The sequence below is a fragment of the Apium graveolens genome, chromosome 4 (genome assembly GCF_009905375.1).
Source record: "Apium graveolens cultivar Ventura chromosome 4, ASM990537v1, whole genome shotgun sequence".
In the NCBI taxonomy this organism is placed as follows: Eukaryota; Viridiplantae; Streptophyta; class Magnoliopsida; order Apiales; family Apiaceae; genus Apium; species Apium graveolens.
Window position 1 is genome coordinate 11,857,624 of NC_133650.1, and position 18,726 is coordinate 11,876,349.

Here is an 18,726-nt window from a genome sequence, read left to right on the forward strand (position 1 = left end):
ACAACATATTCCTAACAAACACATACACTATAATAATGTTAATGTCATAGGCAAACATAGACATGGAAATTCTTTACCTAAAACAGGGCGTACTAGTTCCAACTTATAATGGTGTAATGTACGAACATTTTATTTTTATTTTTACACAAATGGGTTTTGTGAGTTGTAAATTTATTTTTTCAAATTTATCCTTCGTCTCCTATTGAAAAATAAAGCATTAATACATTATCTTTTGCATCTGAATTTTAAATGAAATTAAGTAGTGTTTTCTTTCATAATAATTTGTTAGATCAATTAATAAGTCTTTTCTATCAAATTGGGAGTCGCCCATTTTCTATTTATGATTAAATGCGACTTTATGAAAATCTTATTAATGATACCAGAGCCTATATATATAATAAATATGGGTGTTTAGGGATATCAACGTATATGAAAAAGGTTATTATATAATATTATTTTTATTATGTAGTTAGTAATAATGGATAGTAAACATGGTGTTTAGGGATATAAACGTATATGAAAAAAGTTTTTCTTATCATAGGGAATCCGCGACCGTTTCCCTTCGTGTGCGCACTGAGTAAACCCCATGGGCTCATGCAATAGCCTGCAAACCACGTGAACGAAGATAAACCGCACTTAAGCGACAGCATCTGGTTCAGGAGGCATAATCATAAATTCTCCTCCCGTGGGATTAGAATCTGTGACCAAGAGGATAATTATCCTCTCTTTTACCCAACTGAGACAACCCTTACGAGCTTAAAAAAGGTTATTGCATATTATTAATTTTATTATGTATTTACTAATAATGGATCATATTACTTATGCTTTATTCTAGTAAATATGTTGAGAAACACTAACAAGATATCTGTTGACGGAAGAATCTGGTAACAACAAAATTTGAGATTCTACGCCGGAAACAAGATCTACGATGGTGGTTTTTCACTAGAAAAATAAGCGGTATGTGGTGTTTTTGTGTTGATTGATAGCTAAGATTGATTAGGATTAGTGGTGACCCTTTTAACTCTCAATTTCTAACCACCTTTAATGTGTCTACGTACCATTTATATAGGGATCAAGTTTGACGTAGTTATTAAGGAACAAGCAATCTAACGGGCTTAAACATCTCATCCTGAGGCCCAGTAAAAAATCTATTGAAAACTGTATTCTACTAGTTTTAGGAATGTCCAACTATAGCCCAACTGCAAAGGCCCAAGACTTGTAATCGTAGTAATTCACGGATAATGCATCTTCATGCGCAAGAATAACACTCCGCTACCAGCTCTTTCCCCGAGTTACGAACACAAGTATAACAACGGTTCACCCAAATGCCAAAAGCGTCCATGTCCCCCGAATGTGGATAACTCACTAGATAGTAGGACATGTGATCTCAAACTTTTGGGTGTAAAGTGCAGGACGACTCAAAAGTTCTTCAACGAGGACACCCGTTGAATCTAAAAACAAAGCTCCCAAATTACAAATCAAGGTTAACCCCGCATCCCCAACAAGGACAACCGTTGAATACATGAGAATACATTCAGTCATCAGGCATACGCCCTGAGGCCTTCAAATTTTTCACTGACATCCCCTCCTTGACCGATTCAAGAAGTGAATTTTTCAAAGAGTTCCTATAACAAATAGGTTAGTAAAAATAATTTCTATTATCTTCTTCATGTTTTCATTGTCCCAAACTTTTCTTTGTTTGCCTTATCTTAGGTGAGTACAAGCCCAACCATTCATCTAAGTTACCATGTGATGCATCTCCTAGGTGAGGGCGCGCCCTAAATGCACACACACCTCCTTGCACTGTCATCTAAACACTCCAGTACCCCACGATTCCCCTCATGTTTTGAAATCCTAATTCTTGATGTTTTAGTCCCAATTCAATTTTAATTGATCCGTTTTTGATCGAAAATGATCTGATACCAAATATTGGTTATAACAATATCGATTAACATGATATCGGGGACAAGTATTTTGAGATCCGTGTTGCTTCGATGAAGTGCATGGAGTCCTATTCTGATTATTATGATCCTGTTTGGCTTGCTGCGGCAGAAGCTGAAGGTGTTGAACAATTGTAGAAAGGAATGAAATTGGAGGTGTGGTTGTTCAAGAACCAGGTAATGAGAAGATGGAGCAAGAAAAAGCGTAAGAACCAGAAAATAAATAAATTTGAGGTCTCTTATATTACAAATTTTATAAATTTGCCTGCAGAGCAAATATATGGATTAAAGCAACAGTAATGCTAAAATCATCAAGCGATCAACCACCAGTCATAAAATTGTCTCCACATTTCTTCTAATTTATTGGTGCACAATGCACATAGGATACAGAAAGAAATTAGAGCTCTTCATTTTTGGCTTCTGATACAGGCTCTGGTATCTTCACTGCTAACTTCTTGTCAACCCAGGCAAGATAACCACTTCCCATATTGTACACTTGCTTGTACTCCTGCAATTTACACACATCCAATTTTATATCAATTCTATAAGCGAAAGACAAAGAATCATACGATGATAATCTGTTCGAGGTTGAACAGTATTGCAGTAAAATCAAGCTGTTCCCAATGCATGCATTCATGTAAATAGATGAATAGACAGTGAAACTCCGGAAGAAGTTAAAAACTTACAGATTTAAGAAGATCAATGGTTGCATAAACAGATCTTATCCCTTTTTGACACCCCTGCATGTTAGATTGTTACTTGTTAGAGTTCTTTATATTAACCATATCAGCATACTATATTTAGTTTTTACTATACCACTATAAGATTATCATCCTTTTTGAAAGTTGATAAGACTTGTTCAAGAAACCTGGGATTCTTCACTCTCCCTGCAGTAACATCAAATGTAGGATACATTTACCAAAAACAATTAGACAAAAAATCATTTATTTACTTGAATGAAATGTCAAGGTTGGCTTGTAACTGAACTGAATCTGAAAATCTAAACTTGCCTTGAGGGGTTTCGAACATGTAAGGAATGTTAACGATATTCTTCACGTCCACATGCCCATTCTTGAATTCTTCCTCGGTTCTAAGCAGAACAAAACAATTTATTTATAGGCATAAGAATTCCAAATATGACTTGATGACTGAAGTCCGAAGAAGAAAACATGTTTGCCCCCTTATAAGCTCCTTATAAGTTAGAAAATACATATATTTTTACGTGTAAGTTACTTATAAGGTAAGACAAACGTGTCTCCGGGATGTAAATTAGCTTACCTGACATCAAGATACCGATGATTGCCAGAATTCATGAGATCCTTAGTTGCGTGGACATCAATGGTGATCACTTCAACTTCTGAGTACGAACCAGAGGATAGAAGCAAAATTACAATAAAACTAATTAGATTAAAGAGAACGCCCATAGCTGAATAATCTTGTTACAGTGACAATCTACAGTCATGCACATGTATATATAGTTAGATTCATAAGGTGTTTGGAATTTGGATGGGCTGAAAGTAAAAGAAAGTCCCTTAAGTTGCTTCATTTAATTTAATTTTGGACCAAGTGTCAGCTGTTTTGGCTCTTTTAACTGAATTTTATGAAAATAAAGTCCAATGTTTAGGTTATAGGTAGGCTTTCTTTTACTCCTGACATCATGTTTCATTAATTATAAATTATCCCTCTCTTCAATTTTCACTGATATTTGACTTTTTAACATGTATTTTAAATCGATAAAAGACATTACTTATATTTTTTTAACACTTTAATTTATCTGGGAAAAAGTTAAAATCGGTTAAAATAAGACAAAGGGAGTACTAATTATTATTAAATTTCACTAATTTTTTCACTTCTCATTTTAAATTACATTTTCTTTCCTCATATTCATAATCTTATTTCTAAACATGAGTTTCTAAATCTTTTAATACATACAGCGTAGCTATGAAACAAGAAGATAGCACAAAGCTTTGTCCATTAATTTTATTATTTATTTTGCGTGCAGAGCAAAGTTAACAATTTCAACATCCCTTTTTTTTTCAGGCACATATAATATACAATACAAAGATCTTAGAGTTCTTGGTTTTTGGCTTCAGATTCAAGTTCTGGTATCTTCACATCTAACTTCTTTTCAACCCAGCCACGATATCCAGTTCCCATGTTGTAAACTTGTTTGAACTCCTGCAATTTACACATCAATCTTATATATATGGTACTTCAACACCGCAAACTTTTGTAGGCGCCACCACGGAAAACCAAGTCAAATCAAACATATTGAATATATCACACTCAAGAAAATCAAATCAAACCAAACATATTAAGTATGTCCCACTCAAGGCAGGAAACCTCATAACCCCTAGGTTAAGTAGAAAGTATATTTTCTTAAAATATCTCAGCTTTTGATTAGTAATTTGTCTACTTTTAGAATTTAGTGAAAATGCTTCTATTTTTTTTAAAGAACACAAAAAATGTTCGAGCTACTTCGAAACTTACAGATTTAAGAAGATCAATGGTTGCATAAACAGATCTTATCCCACTTTGACACCCCTGCAGATCACTTGTCAGATTTCAATATATTAACCATTATCTGCAACAAATTATGTTTCCTCGGTTATTATACAAAATATCTCACTATACCACTATAAGAATATCATCCTTGTTAAAAGTTGATGAAACTTGTTCCAGAAACTTAGTATTCTTCACCCTGCCTGTAACATCAAACGTTGGGATACATTTACTAAAAGTGAAGAATCACACAAGTACTTCAAATGAAATATCAAGGTTGGCTTGTAACGGAACTGAACTAGAACCTGCCTTGAGGGGTTTCGAACATGTAAGGAATGTTAACAATATTCTTTACGTCCACATGACCGTTCTTGAATTCTTCCTCGGTTCTAAGCAGAACAAAACAATTTAAAAACATAAGAATTCCAAAAATTACTCGATAAAATAAGAAGAGTAATGTGTATAAGATATGGCCATTGAAGGCCTCTAATTGATTAGCTTACCTAACATCAAGATATTGATGATTGCTAGAATTCATGAGATCTTTAGTTGCATGGACATCAATGGTGATGACTTCAAGTTCTGAGTATGAACTGGAGGATAAAAGCAAAATTATAGTTGAACTAAATAGAAAAAAGAAAACACCCATGGCTGAATAATCGTGTTATAGTGACAATTCACACATGCAAATGTACATATCAGTAGCTGATTCAGATTTAGTAACAAAAAGTTATGATATTTAAAAAAAGAAAAATAGGATTCAATTTTTATCAACTAGAAGAATTATATATTTTAATCTCGCCTCTCTTTTTTTATCGCCAATATTAGTCTGCAGTATTATACCTGGTGCGGCAGTCAATGTTTGCAGCGGGGAGCTGAAGTTCAGGCATTGCAGCAGATGAGATGGTTTTAATGGTTTTGGCAGCAATATGAAGAAACTAGGAGCTGAGGTGAATGAATGGTTTTGTTATTATCACATATGTTTTATACTGCAAGTATGTTGGTTTTTTTATGTGTGGACAGTATGGGATTTCCACTGCTTTAGTATATGTGGCTTAATCAAGGTATGGTGTCCTATCATCTTTTCCACAGAAGTTGGGTTCCTTGTCATATGCAATGAGTTAATATTTGTTAATAGTAGTAAAACAAGACAGAGTTGGCAATGCACAATTACGTGCAGCATTGAGGTATGAAAGGGAAGCATGAGATATTGATGCGTCCTCGGGTAGGATTCCAATTTGAACGAAAAAGAATTAATAATCAAATTCCAAAAGATTTGGAAAATCAACCAAAAGCATAAACTCTGATACATGTTTCTATCTACCAGACACTTGCACTAATCACAACTCGAAAAATTTAAGCACAATTTTTATAATAGCTCATCCGAAAAAATGGTTTTTTGAGTGAAGGAAACTTATTCACAGCACTTTGATGTTATGGAGTATTGACATAGTATTTTGTACAAGAAATCAAATGTCTCTGAATTTGACCATCAAACACAATAACTGCATGAAAACCTGCAAGTTGAACATTTCGAATTTTGTCAAGATAAGTACAACATCCCATAACTATCAAAACAGATAGTTAAGGTCATAAAATCGAAAGGCAGTAGTTACAAGGGAAGAACATGGGTCTAGTGGGCGAGAAGGTTTAAAGTCACTCATACCCAGAGCTCTTAATTCTTGTACTGGCACCACCTAATTCACAATCTACTTCAAGTATCATGCATATATATAATTACAAGTGCAAAAAATGATAGTATGAAGTGGATGATAATGTTTCAAGATGAACAATTTTACCTCATTAAAGCATACCAAAATGATTAAAATTGCCTCCAATTTTGTAAAACTATAATTGTTCTATGTTTATCTGCTAAGGTTACAAAAATCTTGTAAAATATGTTCAATTTTAAAGTGAGAACAATAATTTAACAATCAATATCATTGTCTTATTGTATCATTCCATTTACTATTCAATACAGACTATATCAATAGTTAATTTCAGATGCAAAAAAAGTTATATCTGTATTTAATGTATAGAGTATAATATTTAATTTATATTACTAATTACTAATAATAAAATAATGTTTATTACTAAACTAAACCCAGTGCCAAAGGTGAAGCTTTCAGCCTGGCCTGCTAGTGCTACAATTGTTAAAGAAAAGCAGGGTTTTAGTATTAGATTTTTGGGGGGTTTTGTTTGGTGGATGCTTATATGATTGACATGTTTGGATTATTATATAGTCCATGGACATTAAACCAGCAAGCCTGAAATTGCCGGAAGCATTTCTTGATTTTCTTGACAAAAATGGATTAGATCCCTCCATTTACACAGTTACACTGCCACTGATTCCACTTCATGTTATATAAGGTTTGTGAAAACATTAATTCTGATTCTTTTTGCTACTGTTTAATCTCGATTTTCGCGGAAACAACCTCTCTAATCCATAGAGTGCTCCATTAGTTTTATGTTGTATGTCTGTGATGTATCATGTTAATTTGCTAATGTAAAGTTTTGACCTTTGAAGGTACAACCTGGCTGACTGGCTGTGAGGCTTATCTGGAAGATACTGAAGCTGAAATGAAATGCAAGATTCAGATAGTGGAATGGTTGCTTCATTTCTATCTGCTTTCACTTCATGTTGTGATTGCTAAGTCAAAGGCTTATTGAGACGAAAGGTGATCATTAAATTTTAATATTGATGTATGCTTATCTTGGTCTATATCTGCATATAATTCTTAATAAGATGTAACTTGCGGTTTTTGTCTTGGCTTATGAAAGCATATGTTTTATTGAAGCAAACTTGTGAAGAAATCTAAACTTTCTGTTGTATTGTACTTGCGTTCATGAACTTTCCACCTTTTGTTTAGCTATCATTTTCAAGTTCAGTTTTTTATGTCCATAAGTCATTTTCTTATCTTGTCACATTCAATAGTTTCTTGATCTGATTGATCAACTAGTCACTAAAATAACTGAAACTATTTTCCCAAAACTGTTTCTTACAACGTCATCTAGATATTATCTTCCCCTTTTATTTTTGCTTCAAATAAAATTTAGTTAGTGTGGACTTCTATTGAGATCACTCGTATGGAACTGATGCAGCATCTGGAGCTGCATTTATTTTTGAATTTCGGGTTGTGCACTTCATGTTAAAAAATCAAAAACCTTGAACCGCCTTTTTATTAAAAAAGATTGTCCATCAAAGTATATCAGAACACGGAATTTAAATTTATCTGGATCAAGAGAATTATGTAACGATTACGGTTTCCATTTCTTGCTTGTTTTCCCACTTTCCCATTTTCAAGAAACAAATTGTGTGTGTTAAGACTTATGTTGTCCACGGTCTTTAAATATAATCACCCTCTTTACATTTTGTGTGTGTTAAGACTTATTTAAATGAAATCATCCTCTTTAATCCATTAATATACATTACTGTTAACAAGTAAATAAATGTATATAGAAAGATCTATATCAGGCAATTCTTGCAGCTGAGTCAAGAATCTGAGTCAGGACTTGCTTTAATTAATTAATCTATACTTTCTTGATGACATGATCAGGTTCCTCCTTTGTTTCTTTTCTTACGTGTACAATAAAAGATTTACCCCATTCCGTTTCTTTAATTGTTGGCCATGTTTAGGTGATAAGCTATGTATAATACCGAACCTCCTGGACAGTTGAGGCTCCGTAATTGGTTTTGATGTTGCAAGGTATAGGCTGCCAGTTTGTAAAGAACTATGTGTCAAGAAAAGGCACTTGGAGATTAATGTGGTCTAATTGTTGCTAATAAATCAACAGTTTCTCTTTAACCTGTCTGCAGTAGGTTGCATATTTTAATGGGATTTATTACATCTCAAATCTTCATCATGCATTTCTCAATGAGTATGCAGGTTCTTGAGCATTTTGTTGCAGTATCATTCTTTAAAGTTTTGAACAGGGATTATGACTGGGATAAAATGTTTGATACATATAAGGAGTACAGATCTAGGAGGCCTTGAATATAAAAGAAAATGGCAGATAAAGAACTAGAAAAATTGTAACTTGCAGCTAGTCCGACAGATTCAATATCGAGAAGTTATATTATGGGCTGCATTCTGGAGTGATTAGCTTAAGTAGAAGCGAGTCATATCACATTGCTAATAGCAGTAGACTTTCACACTTTGGCTATGAAAAAGTAAATTCATGTTCTATCTCCTTCTTTTTTTACTTAATAACTAAGCTATGGTTGCAAGTTGCAATTCTACCTTTTATTACCATGATTCTTTGATGGACACGTTTCTCTATTACTCTGTGTTGTTCCCCGGTATCTGCAGATGCCTGTTGATGGTTATATTGTCAGTCAGGTACTTAAGGATGAAACATGCACAGATGATGGATCAATTAAGCACATCCAAAATTTTGAAAAATGGGACTGGACCCTCCTCAGCAACGAGTATTTAGTGCAGAGAGAACTGGCAATTTTAATATTTTTCAGGTGACTGGTGCCTATTTGGTTACAGATACTATGTGTAGGTTTTCATTTTGGAACGATTATCATGGTGTGTTCTTCGGGTTCAGAAATATTGAAAATTAGATTACACATGATGCGAATTTTTATGAACTGTGTGTTTCATGTAGATATCCGAGAAATTAGTAGAACAAATTTGCTAATAAACATCTAATTGGACTTTTAAATAAACTGCTTTTATAAGGGTTTTAAGCAATATAACCCAGTATTAGCCTTGTATATATGGTGTCAAGTTTCCAGATACTGCAACACCCTTTAGGCCTTGACTGTAAAGAAGATTTATAACATGCTTTTCACAACTATTTGTATAACATCAATGTTTTATCAGTAGTTTGAGTTCTGTTCAGATTTACAGATTATTCTTTCCCGAGCCAGACATATTATTCGGCGTCACTCTGTATTAGTGATGTATTTACTATCTAGATATTGTTGCATGTCAACACCTGTTCATTGCTAATCTTCCTCTTTTTTCAGTTTTCTTCTTTTTTCGCTCATATACTCCAAGCAGTTGCTACTGGTAATGGTTTTAAATTGCTAAGGGGCGGGGGGTTCTGTTGATAACAGCACTTGCAGGTTTTTACAATATCTTAAATTGAAACCTTTGAATATGGAACAAGGTCAAGAAGTATAGCTTTGCCACCTATACAAACGAAAACAAGTAGACTGTAAACTTAAAATACAGTTGCTCAGAACGAGGATGTGGAGCAGTTTCTCTGGCAAAATATTTCCACTGGTTAGTTTTGAAGTTTTCTTTAGTCTACTAAATTATAATCATTTCTCCTTCATTTGTAATTTAGTTAATATTGTTATTGGACTTGTCGATAGTTTGCCCTATTGTGGTAATGTAAATTTGGATGAAAGAGCTATTAAGAAGGTGCTTTTATGACACGAACATTTTCTAGGAACAGCTACAGCGCTTGTTCAATTGAAAAATCGACCTCTGCCTCTCAAAACGTAAAAATGCCACAAATAAGTAAGAAGTTTGAATTAAAACGACATAATTACTTTTGTATCAGCATACTCCATATGTTAATTGCCTCACCTAATGGTGTGCTTTTTTCCCTCTGGAGAATAGTGGGTGATAGTGGAGATAGTGGGTGATGAAAATTGGTTGTTTATGAGCGGACGAATTCAGAAGACCCTGCTGTTTGATCCTCTGACACCTCAAATTGTGGCCTTTTGTTGCCATCACAAAATTACTTGCTGAGTATTAAGGCTGATCCATTGACTTGCCTGATTAATTCCAGGTAAGTCCAGTCATGTGGTTAATTCTATCTCCTGTACAAGTATTATCGCCATGTTATTCATGTAGAGTTGTAATACATTGATCGTAAGAGAGAATTATTCTAGAATTTCAATAGTTTTTCCACATTATATAGGTTCATTACCAGGGTACGAGGATCTGAATATCTGACCATACTATATCATCACATCTGATTGTGTCTAAACCTAATGCACTTTAACTCTATAATTATCTTTCCTGAATGTGGTGTGCAACTACGAGTATCCCGTATCCAGCAACCTGCCCTTTGTATAACACCAAAAAAGCTTGGATATCATGTTTAAACAAGTCATAATAGAAGCATGCTGGTTTTTTCATTAAACTTGCAAGCTCCATGCATGTACAAGTGTTATGTATATTATACTTGAGGCTAATGTATGATACTCGAAAGTAACTGTATGAAGGCGACAACTTCCTCTACGGCTTTAAGACACATTATTGAGAATGTATGAGTAACACTGCATGATTCATGCAATCACATGCATTGTTGTGTGACAACTGTGCTTCTGTGCCAAGGAAGTTCTGTTCTGGTGGTTATACTATAAACAAGGAACTAGAAAGTGATGGTTATATTATAAATAGGATGCTGTGAAAAACAAATTGAATATGCAAAGTGGCGGATCCATCCAAAACTGAGAGGAGCAAATTTGTATATATTTGAATTGAATATAATATAAATCCATTTTAGAAGTTTACATATAAGTCTCGAGATAGGTTACACAAGTTCACACAACTGTGGCACATGACACTTTTGACAAGTTTAGCTAACTATATTTATGTTATAGAAATAGAAGTAACAAATAGCATATGGTATATTGAAATTCAGGGAACTGGTGACCTCTGGAGACTTGGTTCTCCCTTGAATATGAACATCTGTCAGTCAATCTAGTCTCCTGTTTTGATCGTAATTTTTCAAGATCCTCGTCCAAGTTCAAAGACAAAGAACTTAATTAGTCTTTAGGGAAAGATGTCCATAGGTACAAGACAGGATAGCAGCTTTGTGAATAGTGTATAAAGTCCTTGTCTTCATGCAGACACTCATGCAGGCTGCCGGCTGCTGAAGAGGTCAAGGATTGTGGGGGTGGGGCTCAAGTTGACAACTTCAAGCATCTCCTTCACCTCCACAGGACCAGCAATCCAGTTAGAAGCTAGCCAGTTAAAAATCTCTCCTTTTTCTTTACATTGTGGGGACGAAACTTGTTAGATAGAAGCTACTTCAGACTAGATCAGCAAGAAGTGCCCAAACATTATTGTAAGAATCGGGTAAATGAAAAGTAGTATATAACATGTAGACCATGGATTAACGACGAGCAACTTAGTAGCTAATGAGCTGTTGGGGACTGGAAATGCGGCTGTTGCTGGCCCTCCTGATGATTTTCGCCTGCAATTCAAATTTGTCATTGTCGGTGTTAGTGAATTCAATGATAATCATACAGTACAGTTCATATTATAATGACATACAAGACAGACTAAGTTTTGCTGATCTGTATTTCTGCAATAGTAATATTTAACTACTGAAGCACATTCATTCACACATTTGTTGGACTCAAACCTTCAGTCACAAAACAATACAGATATAGTAAACTATACCATCTTAGGAGTTTGGACTGATTATAATCTATAGTAGTTTCAAATGATAACTGGACGGTGCTTAATTTATATAAACAATGCTCATATTGTAAACTATACAATACTGTAAACACATATGCAATAAAATAGTACGACTACATAACGTGAGAAGCATACCGCCACCGACCATTTAAAGCCTAACCATCTGCTAGTTCTGCGACTTTTGAAATGGCCATGATTTCGAGGTATGTACAGATATGCATTATTGGCACTGTTTTAATGTATCTAATTTGATTGTGCAGGGTTGATAACTTGACATGAGCAATGAAAGCAGAAAATTACATACCCGGGAGCAGGGGAAGGGCAGAATGTGATGGTGTAGTCAGCAGAGGCACACGTAAAAGTGCTGGTACCATCATCATAAGCATAACTATAAGCGTGTGGACAAGCGTTCTTAAAAAACTCGGAGTAAATTGTTGGCTTGCAGGTATCAGGCGTCCCATATTCCCCGTTACAACAATACTTGGCATCCCCGAAAGCCTCGCATGCGCTCTTGCAGGCCACGCTTTCACTCCCACTTTCCCCTCCGATTACCTTCAGCTCCATTGGACACGGACCGTTCAATTCAGCTGAACAACCGGTAGTTGAACAGTTTCCTGCAGTTCCACCGCTAGGCACTATTGTCATTGGGAGATTATAGCCATCAACAAGACTGACGTCATAGAAATCCAAACCATTAGCGCCATTTAGCGTGAACTCTGCTAAAGTGGCTGGAGGAATGGCACCAGTGCCAGCACATTCTACAGTTCCCGAGCCACAATCAGCAGTGGCACAACTGAATTTACCTGTGGCATCAAGCGTACATAGAGTTCGTCCCCAGATTCTGCCGGACCAGGAAAGGGGTACAAAAAGAGAGTTAGAAGCACCGGGAGAGAGAAGGAAGCCTGTGGTAGACAGAGGAGGAGTGCCAGCACCGGAGAGTAAACCTGGCCACACAGGATGGCTGCATTGATTGATTAGTGTGAATGTTGCAGAGTACACGGTACCTACAAGAATGATTCATACAATGAAGTTAAATACACAATTCACTAGTTCATAAACACAATAGGATAGTAACTTCATACATTTATCCTATGCATGTAGAACTTCGTTACCTGAATAGATTAGAAGATGAAGAGAGAAACAGATAAAGCTGAAGTATCGAGACATAGACATTATTGTTTGAAACACGAAAAATCTATACGATAGTTGATCGGGGAAGAGGATTATTGTTGATGATGATAGGAAATGCTAGAACAGGGTTAAGTAGTTGCGTTTGTGTGATGTGCACTGCCTGATGAAGTTTATGATTATATCATGTTGTACACATATTTATACAGAGAGTAAAATGACGGTGGAATAATATTATATCAAGTATGCATCAACAGTATTTAAATTAAACAAACGTGTGAAGGTCGGCACCTCTCTTTCCCTCTCTAAATATAAAATATGAACAGGGGATTTCTCGTTGATTACGAAGAGAGATTTGTTGATTGCATGGTCTAAAAGAAGCAGATTCCAGGCAGTTCACGCGTATGGTTACTTCTTAGTTCTTAGAATATAGAATACAGTTTGCAGTAGAGGCCAAGTTCCGCAAGTAGAATATGATTTAACGTAACTCTCAGGCAGCAGTGACGGATTTATGCATATAATTTGTCGATTTATTATTTTACTTTTACCCCCTTATTAGAAGTCCAGTGATGAAGAGTGAAGACCATTTTTCACCCTTGGCAAAGCGTAGGGGACGATTCGCCTTCTGTACGGAGGATAACTGGGCTACATCCATCATCTAGCAGCGCGACGATGGTGGGAGCAGGTTGAACTTGAAACCATTTTTAGACATTTTCTAAATCAACTAGCTCCTTGTTTTGAAGAAACTAGTCGCAGTGTCACACCGGTCCTTGTCAATACCTCCTCGAGTATATGAAGGATCAACCATTTTATTTGGCTTCAAACTACTATTCTTAAGGCGTCTCTTTACTGAGATTAAAGATTGTTTCTGCTGAAGTGTAAACTATGACTACCCTCCCTTCTTACTCAACAGTCACGACTCACTTACCTGGGTATTTTTTTCATATTGATTTCTTTGGGCTAAGCTTGTAGTTGACATGTTTGACAACATTTTTCAACATGTTTGACAACATTTTTTTATCAATATTAATAAATTTGTTAAAAGCTACTCTATTGACCAGAAACCTTAACAGCCTTAGTTCTATCATTCTCTAACGTCATCATACGCCACCAAATGGCTGGGGAAGAGGGTTCAGTATTAAGAATGATATCGGAAATTCAGAATGGTGACCAAAGAGATGGTTGCCACCAATCATCAGGTCTAATGAACCAAGACTTTGTGTTCATTGAATCCGAGTACCACGCCTCTAGATCTGGGAACATCTTCAATCTTGATGATCTCCCCCCCCCCCCAGTCTTAAGCCTAGGAAATCATCTAACAAGCCAAGGAGATCATAACAAGCCAAATAGAAACCCCTAGCTAGATATCAAAATTTTGGAATGGACTCTGTTTTTTTAGATTTAACATTGCTGGCTTCTCCTATCCATCTTTCTATCTATTATACGGTTTATTTAGAATCCCCCCCCCCACACACACACAAAACAGGTGTTTTTCATCTTTCTTTCAGCTTTCTTGCTTACATGCAAATATTTTTGCTTATTCATCAACACTTCACCAGTCATGTTATTAATTATGAATGTTCTACTCTCACTAGTCAATTTGAGTTCTGAATAATAAAAACATTTACTATCACCAATTTACTGCTAAGGATCTCAAACTTATCAGAGAAACTGCATGCTTTCTTCAATTCATACACATGACGGCGATTTGGTTATGGTGTTAAAACAAACCTCGTCTATCACTGCTCTAGTGGGCAACAAAATCAAACAGTAAAAAGCATTTATTGCACACAAATAGTATCATATGGTCTATATGTAGTTACAAAGTGTTTAAAGAAGTCATATTCCACATTTCAACTATATTGTATGATCCAGGCCCTCAAATATTCAGTTTCCGAAAAAAAGGACAACAAACGAGACAATAGGTCTACATGGTATAGATGAGCGGAAATATGAATACAAAAAAGAAGTGTTGCCAAGAAACTTGATTGTCTATCTACAGAATGCAGAGCAAAGTGAAATATAGATTGAGCATGGAGATTTTTATATAGGCATACATTTGTACAAGAAACTCGAAATTAGTATACTTCTACGTTCCATTGTCCTGCCTTCTTGAGGGATCTTTTGTATTCGGTCCAATCAACACCTGATAATCCATGAATAAAAATAAAAAACTACTCTCAAATGTGATCAAGAGAAAGGAACACATTATTTTGTTATAAGTCTAAATGAAGTCATTATGTTGAAATGCATACCTTCTTTAGTAGCTAATGGTACCATAATGTCATCAATTCCCTGTTCCATTCCTCTTAAACCACACATATAGATGAAGGTGTTGTCCTTCTTAAGTAATTCCCAGAGCTCTTCTGCATATTCAGCCATGCGAGTCTGGATGTACATTTTTTCTCCTTTTGCGTTTGTTTGTTCTCTGCTCACTGCAAAGTCAAGTCTAAAGTTTTCTTGTTTCTTCTCTTGCATTTTCTCAAATTCCTGTCCCCAAAACAACAAGAATGATGTTAAACTCACTTTAGTTGGTGAAAATTTAAATTGTATAAGGTGATTTTTTGAGTTAAGAATTTTTCACCTCCTTGTAGAGCAACGAGCTACTTGTAGGCACACCCAAGAAAAGCCAGGCCAAGCCATTGAACTGCATTGATTAAGATTCAAGTTATAGACTGATAAAAATGTTGGTTACTACATATACAATGACAGATGGAGGGCTTAAAGTTTTTAAGTATTTGTTTTACAAATAGAAAGATATTAAAGTTCAGTACATCGCATGTTTTTTCCATTATATCATTTTGCATCTTCTTGATGTTGAGATGAATAAAAGTTCCTCTCTTATTGGTGCATTGCTATGCAATGTCAGAATATACAAGGTCAAAAGGTTTTGAAGTACGAACCTGGTAATCGTCATGCTTCTCAAAGAACATTTTCCACAAGAAGGATCTGAAAGGTGCAATTCCAGTTCCAGTAGCAAGCTGTATTCATAAATAAAAGAGCTAGTAAAAAGAAGATTCAAACCTATTGAACTGAAAAGCTGCAATACTAAAATGTGCACTAGCAGTATTTTCACATTTCAATGATCAATTTCTGAGCAGTATGTACCATGACAACAGTTGCATTGGGATCCTTAGGCATAAGCATTTCTTTTCCTACGGGTCCAGTTATCTTAACATCAGCCCCTGGCTTTAAATCACCTGAAATACGAGGGTGAACATATCAGTTTTAGAAAGTCTATCAAATTGTTAAGAATTGCTTAGCTAAACATTTAACTAGCGTTAAGAGCACAAGCTTAGGAAAAAAAAGGACATGTTTTTTTCACTTAAATTTATATACCAAGATGTTACTAGAATATAGTATAATAAGACCAATTGCCATCAATCGAAAGAGTGATTGCATGCTTACACAAGAAATTTGAGCAAACTCCTTTAATTAATTCGCCTTGGTCATTGGTATAGACGAGCCTTTTGACACACAATGAAACCTGTAAAATGTTGAATTCAATCAATTCAAGCCTCAAGAGAAACGAAGAACATTGAAGAGAACAGAACAAAGAATATAACATTGTTCGTAACTAATTATGAGCTCAAATTGCAAAATTGATGCCTCAAAACATAATGATCATGCTCCAAAAAATTGTTTGTGTTGAAGCTAAATAGAATATGTAATTCATTCGGGGCTGGCCTAACTTCAAACTATGGAATTTGATGATCATGATAATACAATGTTGCTATAGCATAACTCCTATAAAACTTGAACCATGAAATGGGATTAAAAATCTTACAGTCTTGGAATCGCCAAAATCTCCAAGAGCACTGCTAGCAATTGAGTACAACCTGAGCTTGTGAGGCTTCCCATTCTTGTCTTCACCGTCTGCAATAATCCCGATGGATTGCCCTTCCTTGTATGGCACTTCCCCTATTAGATCAAATCCCAATCAACAAATCAATCACCCAAATTACTAGATACTTATGTTATAATACATAGTCGCAGATACAACTTCTCTTCATGATCAAGAATCCAAAGGGAAAATTACACACCTTCAGTGCTGAAGACCATATGCCATGTCTCGCCGGGAGCATCATCGCCAGTGATCTTAGTGTTAAGAAGGCATTTACCGACATAAGGTTCCTTGGGCTTGAATTTATTAGTAATCACACCTTCATCTACTTTCTTGGAAACCTTCTCAACTTTAGCTGGAGCCTCAGTTGTCACTTGAGCTCTGATCAATGCCACTTTACTGCGACTAGATACATTTCTATATATCAAAGGAACCTACAGCATTAAAACCTATATTAAAACCAGCAGAAAACCAGTCTATTTGTAAAAATGTGCAACACGACTGATTAAAATGAGAAAATGAAATGAAACGGCTTGATTAATCCAAATATGACATGAAAATAGCACTCTTCTCAAAATCATATTTCTTTAAACTTATTCATTTATTTTTATCAAATTTTAAAACGGACACGTGGAGAAACACGAACACAATCTGAAACCCGAAATTGTCACGAGTTCAAAACATAGGGAAAAAATAAAAAAGAACTGATAATAAAAATATGGATACCTTGGCAAAGCTAAGTCTGTCAGTAGATAAAATAGATGTTCCTGATGAAATGGAAGTAGTTTTAGAGGAAGGGAGAGAAACTGCAGCAGTAAATGTAGTAGCCATTGTTGTAAATGAGAGAAAATATAGAAAATATTAATGTATTTTGACGCCAGTAAAGTTGCAAGTAAAGAAGAAGAGTTGATCATAAATTGGGTGGAGGAGATTTTTAAGACAAATGCAGTGGCGGGTGTGAGGATAAGAAAATAACTTGTGGCGGGTGAGGTTTTTTGTAAATTTTATGTAATGCTAAAATCTTAATGGTGTAGATTTCTTTCATCTCAACATATACCTTGATATTAGTTTTAGGAAAATCCCGGAGTCTCAGAAATCGTTACCTCACTTTCCGAATAATAAGTTGTCATCATGTAATTGAATATTTATTTATAAATAAGATGAGTAATTCGTATATTAATATGAATTCACGAATAAAAAAATGATTATCATTTTTGAAACTTCTTTGGGAAATATTTTGGGTATGTAGTATTATTCTTAGTTTCTTTTCGACAAATATTTCGATATTAATTTTTACCGTAATAAAATGTTAAAAGTAGGGGTGTAGATGAATCAAACTATTCGTGAACTACTCGAGCTCGACTCGAAAAATATTCGAATTCTATACCGAGCCGAGCTCGAACTTCAAATTACCCGGCTCGTAAGATTCGCAAGCCTTATCGAAACCTTTCCTATTTTTAATTTATTTTAATATAAAAATATTTTGTATAAATATTTTATTTATATTTTTTATATTTAATCGAACTCGATCCGAACCGATCATATTCAAGCTTTTGTCAATATTTGGTGAAATGGATTTGAATTTTCAAGCTAAATTTGAGCCTATCGAACTTTTTACGAGCCGAGCTTTATGTTTAAAATTTAAGGCTCGATCGAATTCGAGTTCGAGCTCAAGCCCGGATATTTTTAATCTAGTTCGAGTCGAGTCTAACAGTATTTGACTTGGGTCGGCTCGATTAAACCCCTAGTTAGAAGTAACTTCAAATTTTTTTTATATTAAAAATCTGAATTACAATAAAAAGATGTGTACATAATTTAAAAAACGACTAATTTATAATTGTAAATCACGAACCATGATTTATGTTAAAATTTATTAGAATCATGTATCCATCAACCATGTAATTAAATAAGTAAC

General features: G+C 35.0%; 3 protein-coding genes and 1 long non-coding RNA gene across 6 annotated transcripts; 1 reads left to right on the top strand and 3 right to left on the bottom strand.

The window, feature by feature from the left end:
* Positions 1-2,151: 2,151 nt before the first annotated feature.
* Positions 2,152-5,462, bottom strand: LOC141718325 (uncharacterized). The gene is made up of 12 exons (XM_074520709.1): positions 5,286-5,462; positions 4,946-5,035; positions 4,748-4,831; positions 4,575-4,641; positions 4,431-4,484; positions 4,029-4,118; positions 3,873-3,879; positions 3,219-3,375; positions 2,951-3,030; positions 2,757-2,827; positions 2,627-2,680; positions 2,152-2,448 (listed from the first exon to the last, which is right to left on the bottom strand). Exons 1-12 carry the CDS (start codon positions 5,330-5,332, stop codon positions 2,338-2,340), a joined length of 912 nt encoding a protein of 303 aa, XP_074376810.1. The 5' UTR covers positions 5,333-5,462; the 3' UTR covers positions 2,152-2,337.
* Positions 5,463-6,546: 1,084 nt separating this feature from the next.
* Positions 6,547-12,207, top strand: LOC141717765 (uncharacterized). 3 transcript variants are annotated; one of them, XR_012573752.1, is made up of 7 exons: positions 6,547-6,812; positions 6,970-7,120; positions 8,783-8,913; positions 9,421-9,679; positions 9,772-9,919; positions 10,022-10,193; positions 12,100-12,207. It is a non-coding gene; the product is annotated as an uncharacterized LOC141717765 (long non-coding RNA). The 3 variants fall into 3 exon arrangements; XR_012573750.1 differs by having other exon boundaries at positions 8,783-9,679; XR_012573751.1 differs by having other exon boundaries at positions 8,783-9,679; positions 9,849-9,919.
* On the bottom strand, positions 10,829-13,082 carry LOC141717764 (thaumatin-like protein 1b). Its single transcript, XM_074519960.1, has 3 exons — positions 12,952-13,082; positions 12,144-12,843; positions 10,829-11,609 (listed from the first exon to the last, which is right to left on the bottom strand). Exons 1-3 carry the CDS (start codon positions 13,010-13,012, stop codon positions 11,450-11,452), a joined length of 921 nt encoding a protein of 306 aa, XP_074376061.1. The 5' UTR covers positions 13,013-13,082; the 3' UTR covers positions 10,829-11,449.
* A 1,648-nt stretch (positions 13,083-14,730) lies between these two features.
* On the bottom strand, positions 14,731-17,767 carry LOC141717762 (ferredoxin--NADP reductase, leaf-type isozyme, chloroplastic-like). Its single transcript, XM_074519959.1, has 9 exons — positions 17,538-17,767; positions 17,011-17,245; positions 16,755-16,888; positions 16,376-16,454; positions 16,076-16,167; positions 15,871-15,948; positions 15,552-15,614; positions 15,223-15,457; positions 14,731-15,113 (listed from the first exon to the last, which is right to left on the bottom strand). The coding sequence occupies exons 1-9, from the start codon at positions 17,640-17,642 to the stop codon at positions 15,046-15,048; spliced, it is 1,089 nt and encodes a 362-aa protein (XP_074376060.1). The 5' UTR covers positions 17,643-17,767; the 3' UTR covers positions 14,731-15,045.
* Positions 17,768-18,726: the final 959 nt, after the last annotated feature.

Coding starts and splice junctions, on each gene's coding strand:
- LOC141717764 (XM_074519960.1), bottom strand. CDS start 13,012: ATGTCTATGTCTCGATACTTCAGCTTTATCTGTTTCTCTCTTCATCTT. Junction 12,844..12,951: donor TCATCTTCTAATCTATTCAG/GTAACGAAGTTC, acceptor TCATTCTTGTAG/GTACCGTGTACTCTGCAACA. Junction 11,610..12,143: donor TGCCCTTCCCCTGCTCCCGG/GTATGTAATTTT, acceptor TTTGAATTGCAG/GCGAAAATCATCAGGAGGGC.
- LOC141718325 (XM_074520709.1), bottom strand. CDS start 5,332: ATGCCTGAACTTCAGCTCCCCGCTGCAAACATTGACTGCCGCACCAG. Junction 5,036..5,285: donor AACATTGACTGCCGCACCAG/GTATAATACTGC, acceptor TTTATCCTCCAG/TTCATACTCAGAACTTGAAG. Junction 2,681..2,756: donor AGGATGATAATCTTATAGTG/GTATAGTAAAAA, acceptor TCTAACATGCAG/GGGTGTCAAAAAGGGATAAG.
- LOC141717762 (XM_074519959.1), bottom strand. CDS start 17,642: ATGGCTACTACATTTACTGCTGCAGTTTCTCTCCCTTCCTCTAAAACT. Junction 16,168..16,375: donor AGTTTGCTCAAATTTCTTGT/GTAAGCATGCAA, acceptor CTCGTATTTCAG/GTGATTTAAAGCCAGGGGCT. Junction 15,114..15,222: donor ACCATTAGCTACTAAAGAAG/GTATGCATTTCA, acceptor ATGGATTATCAG/GTGTTGATTGGACCGAATAC.